The 17407-nt window shown below is 34.0% G+C and overlaps 1 protein-coding gene across 1 annotated transcript in view; it reads left to right on the top strand.

The window, feature by feature from the left end:
- cntn4 (contactin 4) overlaps window positions 1-17407 on the top strand; it is a 308523-nt gene that overhangs the window by 36765 nt on the left and 254351 nt on the right. The window contains exon 2 of the mRNA XM_056460400.1: window positions 14151-14280. Within this exon, the coding sequence (XP_056316375.1) occupies window positions 14151-14280 (130 nt within the window). The remainder of the gene's footprint in view (window positions 1-14150; window positions 14281-17407) is intronic.

A 17407-nucleotide genomic window follows, 5' to 3' on the forward strand; every position in this document is an offset into this window, starting at 1 on the left:
ATGACACTTGTATATATACATATACACAGTATATATATATATATATATATATATATATATATATATATATATATATATATATATATATATATATAAAATATGTGTGTGTATATATATATATATATATATATATATATATATATATATACACACATATTTTATATATATATATATATATATATATACAGTATATATATATATATATATATATATATATATATATATATATATATATATATATATATATATATATATATATATACAGTATATATATATATATATATATATATATATATATATATATATATATATATATATATACAGTATATATATATATATATATCTCACATTTCTTTAAATTAGACAGAAAAAACTTTTTACAGCTCAATTTACAAGTGCATGAAAAAATTTATTTGCATGCAGTGTCTACCCTTAAGTAACTAAAATTAGTAATTTAAAAAGATACTTTGAAGAATGTTGTAAACTAGTAGAAATTGACATTCATAGTAAGGAGGAAAAAATAATGAGAGTCAATGGCTACCAACATTCTACAAAATATCTTCTTTTGTGTTTACCTGAAACAAGAAACTCAGCTATGTTTATAACCACTTTTTTTGGGTGTAAACAATGAATAAATTGTCATTTTTGTCTGACCTATCCATTTAACCTCAGGCTGTAAGTTTTCAGAAGTCTTGTCTTGTGCTGTTGTTATTCACTGCTGTACGTTGTCATAGAGCAAGACATGATGCAAGGCTTGTGAAATGTGTCTCATGCCTTGTGTCATATGTCCTCTGGATATATTCCGTTTGTGTTTGTACAGGTGATTGGCCCCTCTGCATCCAACATCAACAGTAACATAAGACAAGATAATACTCTAGTGTCAAACACGCTGAATATTTTTAGTGCTCTCCCTCTGGAATTGTGCACGCACTGCTTCAACAAATCACTTTGGAACATCAAAGTAATATGTGCAGTTAAAAAAAAATACATTGGAGTGGATAAAAAAATACATTGCACTGGATAAATGTTTACTTTCATCCTTATTATGCAGTAAATATATCTATACAAGAATAAATAAATACTCATTATAGGAAGAAAAAATGCATCCACTGCAAAGTATATTTTTCTAACATTTCAATACTAATGCATTATTATTATTATTATTATTATTATTATTATTATTATTATTATTATTATTATTATTATCAACAATAATAGTAATAATAATTTTTGTAAATAATCATTGTTATTATTAACAACAACAACAACTACAACGACAATAATGTAATTGTTGTTATGTATTTATTATTATTATTATTATTATTATTATATTATTATTATTATTAATAACAACAACAATAATAATTTTATTGTTGTTATTTATTATTATTATTATTATTATTATTATTATTATTATTATTATTATTATTATTATTATTATTATTATTATTATTACCAACAATAAGATTAATACTAATTTTATTATTGTTATTTATTAATATCATTGTAATTAGTATTAACAACAACAACTACAACAACAAAAATTTTATTGTTGTTATGTATTTATTATTATTGTTATTGTTATTATTATCAACAACAATAATAGTAATAATAATTGTATTTTTGTTATTTATTATTATCATTGTTATTATTATTAACAACAATAATAATTTTTTATTGTTGTTATGTATACTTTATTATTATTATTATTATTATTATTATTATTAAATTTATTTATTTATTCATTTATTTATTATAAATATTGTTTCTTGAGTGCCAATTTGGTAAAATAATACAGTACTTTTGAATACATTATCTGTCATGTAAAGGTCTGGTACAGCAGAGTTTTATTGTGCAGTTTTATTAAGAAGTAGTTGGGCAGGCAGCGGTCAACCATGGGAGAAAATGGGTAAATAAAATAATCCAAAATATCCAAAATGGTCAAAATACAGGCAAAAGGTCAGGCTAGGCAGCAAAGAATCAAAATGGTTGGGATGGCTAACGTGTAACTGACATTTCGACACTGTGTTGAGATCCTAAAGCATTGAGATTCTAATCCTGAAGTGTTTCGAAACACTGCACCAAAGCATTATCCAACACCCATGTCACGTGATTAAGGGGATTTGAAACACCCATTTCATGTGACTAAGGTGATTGGAAACTCCCAAGTCACGTGACTAAGGTGATTCAAAACACCCAGGTCATGTGACTAAAGCGATTCAAAGCATCGGTCAACTCAAAAGTGGTTTGAGACCAGGGGAATCTGCATTTGACTGAATGAGTCCAGAAAAATAACACCAGCTCATGTAGCCTAGTGGACCGTGTGTGTGCACTGTAACTGAGTAGCTGTGCAGCAAATGGCCCGAGTTCAAATTCCAACATGATGGTCAGGAACTCTCACCACTCCACTAAATCACTTGAAACCTCAACTCTACAACATGGGGTTTAATACCTCAATTTGCTTAACAGTTTCTTTGATGAAGCTGTTCCAGAGAAATACATTAAAAAATGACCACTGGGTGTCACTGTAGAGACAGGTTTCAAAACGTTTCGAAGCTTCGACACATTTCCTTCGACTGTGTCAGTGTTTCATGAATCCTCGCTTTGCCCACCGCCACAAAACGATAAAACAAAGAAAAGATCGAAACACAGCAAGACAAACTAGGGAAAAACGCTTTGTCATGTTAAACGAGATAAAACAAGACTCTGCCATGTGTGTGGAAATGAAAGCTGTCTTTATAGTACAGGTAATGGATCAGTGATGAGCTTCAGCGGTGTGTCTGTGTGTGTGTGTCTTCAGGGGGAGGGAGGTGCATGATTGGAGTTGTAGTTCGGTTCAGTGGCCGAATTGTAGTTCTCCAGCAATCTGCAACTGCTCGATCGCTTGTGATCATAACAATAACGTATGTAAAATAATATTTAAATGTTAGAATGAAATTGTTGGAATTGTGGAATTATACCGTGATTATATAATATCCAAATGTACATTTGCAGTGTACATGTGATGTTTTTTTCACCTTATTAAAAAAAAAAAAAACATTTCGCAGAAATAAATCACTTATTGGTATATTGTATAAAAAATTTTATGAAATAGTAATCACAATATTATTGTTTTATTTACTGTATTTTTCATATAATAAAAAAAAAACACAAGAGAATAATGGTACATATAGTAATTTGGTTGATTTTATTTTTTATTTTTTTAAATCATATTAATTTTATTTACTGCCGTGGGCAACGCAGTGGCGCAGTAGGTAGTGCTGTCACCTCACATCAAGAAGGTCGCTGGTTCGAGCCTCGGCTGGGTCAGTTGGCGTTTCTGTGTGGAGTTTGCATGTTCTCCCTGCGTTCGTGTGGGTTTCCTCAGGGTGCTCCGGTTTCCCCCACAGTCCAAAGACATGTGGTACAGGTGAATTGGATAGGCTAAATTGTCCGTAGTGTATGAGTGTGAATGAGTGTATGGATGTTTCCCAGAGATGGGTTGCGGCTGGAAGGGCATCCGCTGCGTAAAATAAATGCTGGATAAGTAAGGTTCATTTCGGTGTGGAAATCAGGAACTGATGTGTGTGAGGTGCATGATTGGAGTTGTAGTTTGGTTTAGTGGCCGAATTGTAGTTCTCGAGCAATTTGTAACTGCTCGGTCGCTGGTGATTATAACAATAATGCATGTAAAATAATATTTAAATATTAGAATGGAATTGTGGAATTATACTTAGATTAAATAATGTCCATATTTACATATGCAATGTACATATTCTGCTGTTTTTTCTCCTTATATTCAAAAAAAAGAATAAATGCACATAAATAAATAACTTTTTTTAAAAATATTGAAATAGTAATCACAATATTATTGTTTTATTTACTGTATTTTTCATTCAATAAAAAAACACAAGAGAACAATGGTATGTATAGTCATTTTGTTGATTTTTTTTTTTTTTTATCATATCAATTTTATTTGAATATTTGAATGCAATTTCACCTTTTTACATTAAACACCGACATGACACTAAAGAAAAACTGCCAATTGCTATCAGCACAACAGATGTACTCATTAAAAATCACCAGTCGATCTCAATTCCTTAACTTCATTTCCTAAAAACCTGCTCATTATTGACCAAACAGGTTTTGTATTTTACCAAGCCGTGTTTGTGAAGCAGTGTTTATCACCTGGTATAGAAGCAGAGCTGTGACACTGAAATAAGGGCCTGTCATTGTCATGTCACTGGAGGAATTAGTGCAGATAGTTAGAGCCACGATGAAGTATCTGTCTGTATGACGGGGAGCAAAACAAGCCCAATTAAAGCAGTCGGGACCTGGAGAGCAGGCGTTAGGGTGGCAGAGATCCACACACACACAAAATCTCACTCTTTTTATCCTTTATTCTTATGCGCTCCGGTTGAAAATCTGCCTTGTATGTGTGTAGACAGTAGGCATGTGCCGGTATCACATTTTCATGCTGCGATTAATTGATTGAGCTTTTATCACGGTATACGGTATTATCACGATATTGTAATTTTACTAGAGAAACAGGTAAAAAAACACAAAAAACTTCAATAACAAAACTTTAATAACTTTTTAATTAACTAAAAGTACTTCAAACATTTAAATACAAATAAATATAAATAAAACAATACACAATATAAAAGTAAACTTGAGCAATTATATCAAAGTGAATGTGCAAAAGGGAAACCGTCTTCGTAATCCCTCTGCATTTTTTTGGAACCCAAAATATTTCCAAACTTCTGACTTTAACCTTTTTGAAGGGGGATAAATTGTCGGCAGCGTTCCTCCTTCCGCCATGCTTCTTCTTCGTGTAAGCAGGGCTGGACTGGGGCAAAAAATCGGGCCTGGCATTTTGGGCCAGAGCGGCCCACTAAATTTAATCAAAATGCTATCTATCTATGCATGTCCAATATTTTTATCAACTCATATTCTATAAAACACAAAAGCCATATATATGAAATAAATAAATAAATTCAAACTTTAATCTCAATTTAATTTCTGTATGCTGTCCATAAAGATATTTGTTGAGCTCTAAAAAAATACACTATTCATTCATTTATTTTTCTTCGCATAAGTCCCTTATTTATCAGGGGTTGCCACAGTGGAATGAACTGCCAACTATTCCAGCATGTTTTATGCAGCAGATGCCTTTCCAGCCACAACCCAATATTGGAAACCACCCATACACACTCATTCACACACACTCATACACTACAGCCAATTTAGCTTATTCAATACACTATTGACTCAGCCTATATTCAATAATAAACATAACAAAAACTGCCTGCTAATGCATGGGTAAATCTTCAAAGGGAACAGTGTTACATTTTAACCTCTTTCACCTCATCCTGCTTGCTGTTTCACTATCTAAACAATGAAAACATAATATAAGTCAAATTTGTTTTATTTTGATATTATGATTAACAGACACCAAACAGCCTCGTGTAGCTGCATATTTTTATGAGCATCATCTTCACACTGCATATTTATAACAAAACAGGGCTTAAATATAACTGTCTCCTTTCATTTCCATTGAAAAGAATGAACTTTACCCTGTCTCTTTTGCAGAATATCAGTTTTAATAACCAATAATGGCCATTATAACAGTATAACGTACATTAAATTTAAACGATAAAGGTAAGCAATCAGTCAATGTGCAGAATCAGTGTATGTGGTTACATAAATTAATATATTAGCTTTGCACTCAGCCAAAACAGTTAACTGAGAACAAGTGATTCAAAAGACATAAGAATTGTTAGATAGAGACAACAAGATGAATTCAATATTACGTTTAACAACTATAGTGAGATGAGATCACCCAGCAGATGAACTGTCTGACATGCACTATACTCTGACCTGGGGGTTTATGCTCACCCGCTGAACTAGTGGCTGCAGCTCTGGGCAGAGAGTGTGTGGTCACGTGATTTGCGTTTTTAGCCGTGTACTAGAATGAACAGAGAACTTTTCAGAATCGCTAAATGAAACGCCGGTGTATTTCCCGCGATTTCTCTGCGCCTCCCTTGCGTTTCTTCTCTCTGACTCTCGACTATTTTGACAAATACACACAGACGACGCACGCTCACACGGAGTCCAAAATAGGAGTTTGTGATTGGGCCAGCCCAATGTAAATACCGAAAAGAGCCAATGGGCTGCAGGGTGTCACAGGGGCCGGCCCGGTCTGTCTGTCCGGGAAAAAAAGCATCTACTTTCAGAGAGTCACAGATCACAGCAGCGTCAATCAATAAGGCAGAAAATAACGATAGGCTGCTAAGCCTTTTATGGGCCGATCAGATCATAAGACGATGATCAGCCCGGCCCAAAAAGTACGTCGGCCCACCGGTAAAGTGCCCGGTCTGCCAGATGGCCTGCGTGTGAGGATTATAGTGCGGTGGCAGCGGCGGCGCGCACTGCGCACACAGGGCTTCTACATGCGGGGACTGTTTACATCAGAGTGCGCATCAGTTCTGCGCAGCATATACGCAGTGTTTCTTCAAGCGGTTGATGGAAAATAAGCTAAGGCGCGTTCTAAGAATATAAATTCGGATCTATTATTTTTCACGGTATTTTGAAGTGCCCGCGATAACAATATCGTGCATATTCATTACCGTGATTTATCGCATTACCGAATACCGGCACAAGCCTAGTAGACAGCTGTTTATACTTGCTAACAAATACACCCAGTCCAACAATAGGAAAATCAAGATTGTAAAATAACACACTTAGTACAGAATTTGCTGGTTGCCTGTGATGTAAGAATCCACTTATTCTGGAAAGATGCAGCAGTTTTTGTGTAATAGTTTGTGAATACTGAGTGACATTTGCAATTTTGGAATGAAACCGAGAGCAATGTCTTGTTAATGTGTGATCACATTTTGCAGCGTTTAAATACAAAATAATAATGTTTGTGTGTGTTTTAAAGTTTCCGAGACTTGAGAACGAGCAGAATCAATACAACTCCTGAGTTTTTTGGGGGAAACTTAATTAAATCCACTTAAAATTTGTAAAAGCAATTAAGTTAAGTTAATCAATTATTTGCATTTTCACAGTGCTGGTTTAGTGGATATTATACGCAGACAGTTGAAGTCAGAATTATTAGCCCCCCTGAATTATTAGCCCCCTGTTTATTTTTTCCCCATTTTCAGTTTAACGGAGAGAAGATTTTTTTTAACACATTTCTAAACATAATAGTTTTAATAACTCATTTATAATAACTGATTTATTTTATCTTTGCCATGATGACAGTAAATATTTTATTAGATATTTTTCAAGACACTTCTGTACAGCTTAAAGTGACATTTAAAGGCTTAACTAGGTAGTAAAGGGTTGCGGTTGGAAGGGCATCCGCTGCATAAAACATATGCTGGAATAGTTAGCAGTTCATTCCACTGTGGTGACCACTGATAAATAAGGGACTCAGTTGAAGGAGAATGAATGAATGAATTTTATTTATTTATTTATTTATTTATTTTTTAAATTTTGAATGAATTTTATTTATTTATTTATTTATTTATTTATTATGTAATTTTTTAAATGAATTTTAATTATTTATTTAAAATTTTGAATGAATGAATGAATGAATGAATGAATGAATGAATTTTATTTATTTATTTATTTATTTAAAAATTTTAAACAGGAAAAGATTAAAAGATAATCGGGCCTGGCTCAGCATGAATGCTGTTTTTCAGCAGGTTCCTGCTCTGCAGAACATGAAAACACGCAGACACACTCTATAAATATACAAATATAATTTGACCAATATAATTGTCCAATGAAAGCAGATCAGGCCCCTTTTTGTCAGCTAATGTCTAGTATAGACCGTAACCAACTGGAAACTATTTAGAAATTTAGAAATATTGTAACTAACATTTTTTTTTTTTTCATCTTTTCACATGCTAAAGGCCAATACCACTTTTTATATACACTACCAGTCAAAAGTTTGGGGTCAGTAGGATTTTTAAATGTTTTGAAATAAGCTTCTCCTGCTCCACAAAGCTGCATTTATTTCATCAAACATACAGGACAAATTGTGAAATGTTATTGCACTATAAAATAATTGTTCAAAAGTAGTTTATAAGTTAATTTAATAATTTATTCCAGTGATTTTAAAAATAATTTTTCAGCTTCATTACTCCAGTCTTTAAAGTCACATGATCCTTCAGAAATCACTCTAATATTAATTATTATTATTATTATTATTATTATTATTATTATTATTATTATTATTATTATTATTATTATTATTGTTATCAATGGTAATGGTAATAAAAGCAATAATGACTGGAGTAATAATTTAATTTGAAACGACATACAATAAGAAAGCAGTTTCATAAATATTTTACAATTTAACTTTTTTTATGTTTAATAAGTGTCGTTTTGATGAACAGAATAATTTTCTTTAAAAAATAAATATGAAAAAAAAAAACCTGACCCCAAACGTTTGACCAGTAGAGTATGTTTGTATGCCAATTTTGACTGTTTCACCAAAAAACAAAAAAAAACATTCCCCTTTCATTTGTGCATATGCAAAAAAAAAAAAGTCAAATCTATATTTTTTATATGTGAAATATTGGATTCTTGGAGAAGCACATTTTGAATATTATCAGAGGTACAAAACACACTTTACATGACTTGTGGCAAAAACCATTACGCAACCCAGCCACCTAAGAATTTTTTCTTTCTTTCTTTAAAAAAAAAAGACCTCAGGAAAAATAAAATCCCAACGTTTTATTCCTTAAAGAGGCTTAAAGTTTATCTCTCACTTTGTCTCCTGCAAGCAATACAAGCTCTCAAACCAGAAAGCATTTTGCAGTCAATAGAACTTAATGGATTTCTCAGTGAATGTTAGTGGAAAAACAAATATGATTTCTTCAGCTTTACCCCCACTGTGTTGATTGTTTAAATGATGCTTTAACTATATATTTTTAAGCTATTTTTAAATGTAACCGTTGCTCCACTGACACCTCCTGTAGCTAAAAAGCTTTTTTTTTTGTTATTTTGGAGCGACTTTGGTGAAAATGCTGCTGCTTGTTAGAAGATGAGGTGAGATTTGCAGACTAAGTTTGTTTTTACCTTCACTTCTGGTAAGTTTTCTACATCAGTTGGGCAGCGATCCAACATAGTGAAGTGCAGTACATTATGAGTTTTCTTTGCACAGAACTCAGAAACATACAACACATAGTGAAACCAACAACACATAACACGCTACACTTTTAGAAATAAAGGTACGCGAGCTGTAACTGGGGTGGTTTCTTTTCAAAAGGTACAAATTTGCTCATATTAATACCTCAAGGTTACATATTAGTACTGTACCTAAAAAGTTCGAAAGGGTTCCTCTTAAAATTTGTAGGTACTAATATATACTTTAGAGGCACCAATATGGACTCTTCAAGAACAAATGTGTACTTTTTGAAAAGGTACCACCCCAGTGACAGCTCGCGTACCTTTATTTCTGAGAGTGTATAAGTACAATTAGCTGAGAATGTAGGTGCGAGCGGAGATATGGAGAATGACAGTTTTGCCTCTCTAGATGTATTTTTATTACATGTATGTGTGTTTTGTTTCTGTGTCGACACTTGTAGGTTACTAAAAAGACCAATGGCTGACTTTTTATATGCAGTAAAGGAGTAATTCATACTGTAGATACAATACTTTATTTTTCCAACAACATAAGATACTGCCAATGCAGTATAGCAGTATTAAATTTTAATATTAAATTCACCTTAAATTCAGATATGTTACCTAGTTTTTTTTATCAGTTCTGTCAGTATATCAGAAAATATTTATTATTTTTTTATTGTTAATAATATTGATCATGATAACAACAACAACAATAATAGTAATAATAATAATAATAATAATAATAATAATAATAATAATAATAATAATAATAATAATAATAATAATAATAATAATAAATATTGCCTGATATACTGACAGAACTAATAAAAACAAGGTAGCATGACCTAAGACATCAATAATAATAATAACAACAACAACAATAATAATAATAAATTATTATTATTATTATTATTATTATTATTATTATTATTATTATTATTATTATTATTATTATTATTATTATTATTATTATTATTATTGTTATTATTATTGTTATTATTATAGATTAGAAACCTTATTGGTCTAAAACACCAATAATAATAATAATGATAATAATAATAATAATAATAAATATTGCCTGATATACTGACAGAACTAATAAAAACAAGGTAGCATGACCTAAGACATCAATAATAATAATAACAACAACAACAATAATAATACATTATTATTATTATTATATTATTATTATTATTATAGATTAGAAACCTTATTGGTCTAAAACACCAATAATAATAATAATAATAATAATAATAATAGTGTTACTATCATGAATAATAACATTCATTATTATTATTGTTGTTGTTGTTGGCGTTTTAGATCAGGTTTCTGGCAACTTTGTAGTGTTGCAGTTTTTTTTTTTTACATTTGTGAATTGTCTAAGTTAATTACCTTTTGTCCTGTTTTTTAATGACAAGTTGTTGTGCGTTGTACATTGTATTTAAATGCACTGAAAAACAGAAAAATAAAACCACTGAGAATTAAATCAAGGTGACAAAGTTGTTTATTTTATTTTATTTTATTTTATTTTATTTTATTTTATTTTATTTTATTTTATTTTTAATTAGTCATTAAATTACTCTATAATACATGCTTGGTTTCCTACTAATTTAAGAAAGCAACAATTGTCAATATTTGTCATGAATATTTGACACAATTTTGCATCTTAACACATACAGAGTGACAGATTTTGTGACAACATTGATTGCAGAAGCATCAACATCTTAATGAATACCTCTCAAATACATTTATCAGATTGACCCAAAAATATCTTTTTCATTTTTTGCATTTGGCCCGTTTGCTCCCATCCCTCAAACTGTGCAGATCCCGTAGGTTGCATGCGCGGTCTCAGCATGTCACCTCGAATCACAACACAAGAGGCGCTTACCACACATCTAATTGCCTGAGCGTTTCTCGTTACAACTGCACTGGTGTAGCGAAGGCTAAAAACAGACTGCAGGGCCGACGGAAAGCGATGCACGTGTGTCCTCAAACCGTTGTTCTGTATCAATCAACGGCGATTCCATTACAGTTGCTGTGGTGTTAGTTGAATTAATTGATATGTTTTGTCTGCTTGTGGTTTGAGTCTCTAATGCCTTACCAGTGCAGGCCTGCTCAGTACCACCAGATAATAGCTTGTTTTGCAAGCAGGTTGGGTGTCTGTAAGTGGAGCATGCTGATCTCTCTCGCTCTGTCTCTCTCTCTCTCAATTCAATTCAGTTCAATTGATTTCCATAGAGCTTGATTGGCTTGACTTGTCAAGTATTGCCAAAGCATTGCAGATTACATAAACAATTAATGAAATCATAAAGTGATTAAATGATTGTATTTCTTCTTTTTCAAATGTTTCCCAAATTATTTTTTACAGATCAAGGAATTTTTCACAGTATTTCCTATAGTATTTTTTCTTCTGGAGAAAGTCTTATTTGGTTTATTTCGGCTAGAATAAAAGCTATTTAAAATGTTTTTAAAGCCATTTTAAGGTCAATATTGTTAGCCCCGTTAAGAAATACATTGTTTTCGATTGGCCACTTAACAAGCTGTTATATTTAGAAACGTGTTGAAATTGATGGAGAGAATATAAATGAATTAAAATGTAATAGGAAGGCTAATAATTCTGACTTCAACTGTATATACACTCACCGGCCACTTTATTAGGTACACCTTACTAGTACCATGTTGGACCAACTATGCCCTCACAACTGCCTTAATCCTTTGTGACGTAGATTCAATAAGGTACTGGAAATATTCCTGAGAAATTTTGGTCTTTATTGACATGATAGCATCATGTCAATTGTCGGCTGCACTTCCTCGATGCCAATCTCTCGTTCCACCACATCCCAAAGGTGCTCTATTAGATTGAGGTCTGGCCACTGTGGAGGCCATTTGAGTACAATGAACTCATTGTCATGTTCAAGAAACCAGTCTGAGATAATTTACACTTTATGACACAGTGTAATGACATACTGGATTTTTTCTCTTTTTTGGACCATTCTATGTAAACCAGGCATGTCCAAGCTCGGTCCTGGAGGGCCGGTGTCCTGCAAAGTTTAGTTCCAACCCCAATCAGACACACCTGGGCTAGCTAATCAAGCACTTACTAGGCTTTCTAGAAACATCCGTGCAGGTGTGTTGAGACAAGTTGGAGCTAAAATCTGCAGGACACCGGCCCTCCAGGACCGAGTTTGGACACCCCTGATGTAAACCATAGAGTTGGTTGTGCGTGAAAATCCCAGTAGATCAGCAGTTTCTGAAATACTCAGATATACTATAGAATACACAAGACATGTTACTCGTATACTTTTGAATCGGGGAAACATGTAACTGTCAATATGGTGAATAAAGCCCCGCCTTCTAATACAGGAGCCAATCAGTGGTGGCTATAGGCCTTTTTCTTAGAACACAAAATTACCCTCTATCCTTTGCGTGTATGTGCAAGGAGAATGCTAAGAACTTTCAGCAAAGAGCTTAGAATCACCAAGAGGCGACACTCAATAGAACGTTCCATTGCAACAGCAGCGCCCAGCAACAGCCCCAGATTACGCCGTTTTGGAGTGAAAGAGGTTGGCTGTCCATTGGATCTTAATTGTTTTCGCGATGGCAAGTTGCTGCTTTGTTTTTTATTTATATATTTAAAAAGCGCATTAAAGCTGAGATACAACGTGAAAGATGACAATACAACACTTACAATCACAATCAACAGTACTTTTAATAGTTTATTTTACAGACTTATAATATGCTGTTGCTCTTGTAATTTTCATTCCAAAATGGCCGCCGTGCCCTCTAGTGTATGTTTTCCAAATCGCACTTGAGTGTCGCCTCTTGGTGATTCTATGCTCTTTGCTTCCGGTCGGCAGCTGGTGCATATAAACAGTCACATTTGGACAGCTTTGAAATGATAGTTTTAATCTATTTACCTGCTTTTATCATATTTGAACTAATCCTGTTGTCGATCAGCACCACCTCCTCGACTGATAATTTAAATAATGTGATCTAATGGGATGGAAAACAACTGCTGTGAGGCATTTCCCCCTCGTTGTCAGACGGCACCTTCTGCAGTTTAAATGAAGCCTCGTCATCGCTAAAGTTAACATTTTCTCTTTCTTTCAAATATATAACCAACCCAAACAAATATAGTTCACCAAGGTGTTTGACACACACACGTAGCCTACTGTACTGTCCCACTAACACACTGATTTAATAACTGTGACAAAGTAAAAATAAAGTGACTTTTTGAAATGACCGTGGTAAATACTACACACTAAATGAAACATAAACAGCTCGCGATTAGAATAAACAGCAAATCAGCCAGCAGAGTATCAGTAACAGACTTTTATTGGTCCTTTTTGTAAATTGCATAACTTGCATACCTTTTAAGTTTCATGCCAGTAATCTGGTTTGCTCTATAATGCAGTGAAAACACACAGACACTGTACTAGGAGAACTAGGAGAACACCTTTCAAAGTTGTGTCACAAAAACACTGCGTAATCCACTCAAAAAGCTATTGAAACCCATTTTCGGAGCGCAAATTAGCAGTTGTAAAAGCTGTAAACGGAAGTTCTAAACATTCTAGCAGAAGACGCTGTCGCTATGGCGCCCTCCATGCAGCAGCCAAGAAAAAGGTCGATAGAATGACAATTCTCCAGGGGACGGGCTCGGACCAGACTTAAGTTTCTGCAGATTCTGTTTGATACAAACGTTTAAAAATGAAACTAAATAGAGTTGTTTAATTTTATTGGTTATTCGTAATATGAAATGTAATCATAAGCTTGGTAGTTAAGCATAAGTAGTTTTGGAGACAGATTGCCTGAGCATACTGCCGGAGAGGTGTTTCAAAGATGGCTGCCGAGTGAAATGACTTGCCTTAAAGGGACTTTGATAATACTCAAATACTTGATAAATACAAAAACAAATAATAAAAATTCCTATTAAAAGTCAATGAAAGAGAAGAAATCAGTTCAGATGGCTTGTAATATTTCTGACTCTCTCTCTCTCTCTTTCTCTCTCTCTCTTCTCTCTCTGTCTATAGACAATGCACTGCAGAGCCTGGTGTTCTCCAAGCAGCCAGGCAGCATTGTATTTCCAGTGGACTCTATGGAGAAGAGCAGGGAGGTGGTTTTCAGCTGTGAGGCGCAAGGTGACCCTCCTCCGTTTTACAGGTGAGCTCACTGCCAACGGCACAGAAACACTGATGTTTGGTCATCTGCATCACTGCTTCGGCAAATTGTACCTCAGTCCCTTTTTTACGATTCTAAAACTGCCCGGGCTCTTTTGTGCCAATGCACATTGGCATCGGCTGATGTACAGCGTGTCCTGAACAGGTGCGCTGTGATTGGCGATAAGAAATGTAGTTTGGCCTAATATATATATATATATATATATATATATATATAGAATTGCAACGAGTAGCTCCGCCCACAGCGAAATCTGATTATTATCTGACAATGAAAATGACTGCTTTATTTATATAGCACAGTGATAACAACTTTTGTTCACCAATGCACTGTCCAACATCAAATAAAAAGGAAACAGGACGCCCTCTTCTCTTCCCCACCACACCACATGACAACCTCAAAATGTTATGCAATTCTGAGTGTGCCACACAGGTGAGTGGGCATGACAAACCACCTGTAGAAAACGTATGCTTTCATCTGTCTGACATTTTAACTGACACTGATGGTTTTGCATATTTTCACCAGACATGATCTTACAATCACTCCATATCTTAAAAAAACAAACACAGCATTTATAAGGTATGCTTCACACAGGTGCGTGGGTTTCACAAACCTCCTGTAGAAACACTTTTTTGCTTATCTTGACACTCAAAGCGCTTTACACATTTTTGGGGGGAATCTCCTCATCCACCACCTGTGTGCAGCATCCACCTGTATGACGCGACGGCAGCCATATTGCACCAGACCACACACCACACACCAGCTAATTAGTGGAGAGGAGATGTTAGGAGGCCATGATGGACAGTGGGCAAATTTGGCCAGGATGGCAGGGTTAAACCCCTACTCTTTTAGAAAGACATCCTGGGTTTAACGTCTCATCGGAAAGACAGCGCTCACTGAGCAGTATAGAGTTCCTATCACTATACTGGGGCATAAGGACCCACACAGACCGCAGGTTGAGCGCCCCCCTGCTGGCCTCACTAACACCACTTCCAACAGCAATCTAGCTTTCCCATGTGGTCTCCCATCCAGGTACTGAGCGGGCGCAGCCCTGCTTAGCTCTAGTAAGCGGCCATGAGAGAGTTGCAGAGAGCTAGTTGCCAACTCCCTCCTCCTTGCTCTAGCACTTAATTCTCTGAGCTTTTGTACTGTAATGTAAACTTGGATCGTCTTTTATATTCTGCAGTGGGAATAAAACACTATACAACACTATCCTGATCTATATTTTATTGTTTTTATTGGGTGTCAGCCGTTGCTAGAGTTATTGGAGAATGACTTGAGACTTGTGGCAATAGTTTTGGCCATGTTTTCTGTTTTGGTCAAACACAGTATGATTATATGAAATTATAATAACACTGTTTATTACTGTGTGTTGTGGATGCAAGGGCATTTGCCACATAAAACATTTTCCAGAGTAACTGGCAGTTCATTCCGCCGTGTTGACCCATGGTAAATCATGGACTTAGGCCTCGTTTACGCTAATATGTTTTTGTTTTAAAACGCATACGTTTTGCTATGGTTATGTCTTCCATCTATGCTACCCCAGAGTTTGAGACCCAAAAATGGAGTGTTTTAAAAACCCTTAAGAGGCCGTTTTCATTTGAAAACGCTGCTGCTCCATGTTAGTGTGTATAGGGGAAAACAGAGACATCTGAAAACAGAGGCGTTGCTGCAGACATTCACATCTGATTGGGGCTTTTTCTCAGTATTAAGTACACAAAATTCAGTCTTGCATCCTTTCCTTCAGACTTCGCAATGGAATTTCAACTTCAATATGGAAAACAAACTCCCGAGGACAGGTCAGGTAAATCTTCAGAGGGAACAGTGTACTCTATAAGGTCATTCATATCACCCTGGCTAAGTTGTTTCACTTTCTTAACAATAAAATGAAAACAAGATAAAAGGAACTGCCTATTTTCATTTTGATAATATCAACTTAACAGACACCAAAAATGTTGAGGCATCGTGTACTGTAGCTACATATATTTGTATGACCATCCTCTTCACTGTATGCATATTTATAACAAAACGGAGCCTATAACATAACTGCCTACTTTCATTTTCATTGAAAAATACAAAACACACATTGTCTCTTTTGCTGAAGGTCAGTTTTAATAATCAATAATGGCCATAATAATAGTATAACATACAATAAGTTTATACATTATTGGAAATAAAGGCAGGCAATCAGTCGAATGTGCAGAACCAGTGGACGTGGTTACATAAATTAATATATTAACTTATCTTTGCACTCAGCCAAAAAACATTACCTGAGAACAAGTAATAGATTCAAAAGATCAAAGAGTTGTTAGATAGAGACAAGATTAATAAAAAAATTTTGTGAAAACTATTGTGAGATGAGATCAAGCGGTAAATCCTTGATTAGCTGTCCGACGTGCTCTGCTCTCGCCTGGGGAGTTGTGCTCAAAGCACTTGCTGACTGCCTGGAGCGGTGTGTTCGTGTGATGTGCATTTTCAGTGGAGATCTTTTCAGAAATACTAAGTGAAAGACCATTGTGAATGTGGATCGTTTTCGTTCTAAAACGTTGTTTTAAAACTAAAACATATTGTGTAAACGGGGCCTAAGCTGAAGAATAGTGAGTAAGTGATTTCTGTGTGTGTGTACATATGTACGTGTGTACTATTTGTGTATGTAAAAGAAGATTATTCAAAGATTAAAGTTTCATGTAATGAAGATTATTTCCAGTATAATTGGATTCTTTTAGTTAAGATAGTCTTTTTAGTTTGAGTGCTCACATTACGCAAGTTGAATCTACTTGACATACTTTTAAGCCATTTTAAAATAAATGCATAATAACTGAGCTATGCACTTCTGTTCAAAGGAATGTGATGGATAAGATTTTTTTATGCGTTTAAAGGAAGTCTCTTATGCCCACCAAGGCTGCATTTTTTTTTAATCAAAAGTGCTGATTTTTGTGCTCAAGAGACAAGTGTATATGGTCTTATGTATATATTCTTGAAACCATAGAATACATTTCAGGTTTCATATATACAGTATATATATATATATATATATATATATATATATATATATATATATATATATATATATATATATATATATATATATATATATATATATATATATATA

This window comes from Danio aesculapii, chromosome 6 (assembly GCF_903798145.1).
Source record: "Danio aesculapii chromosome 6, fDanAes4.1, whole genome shotgun sequence".
Classification (NCBI taxonomy): domain Eukaryota; kingdom Metazoa; phylum Chordata; class Actinopteri; order Cypriniformes; family Danionidae; genus Danio; species Danio aesculapii.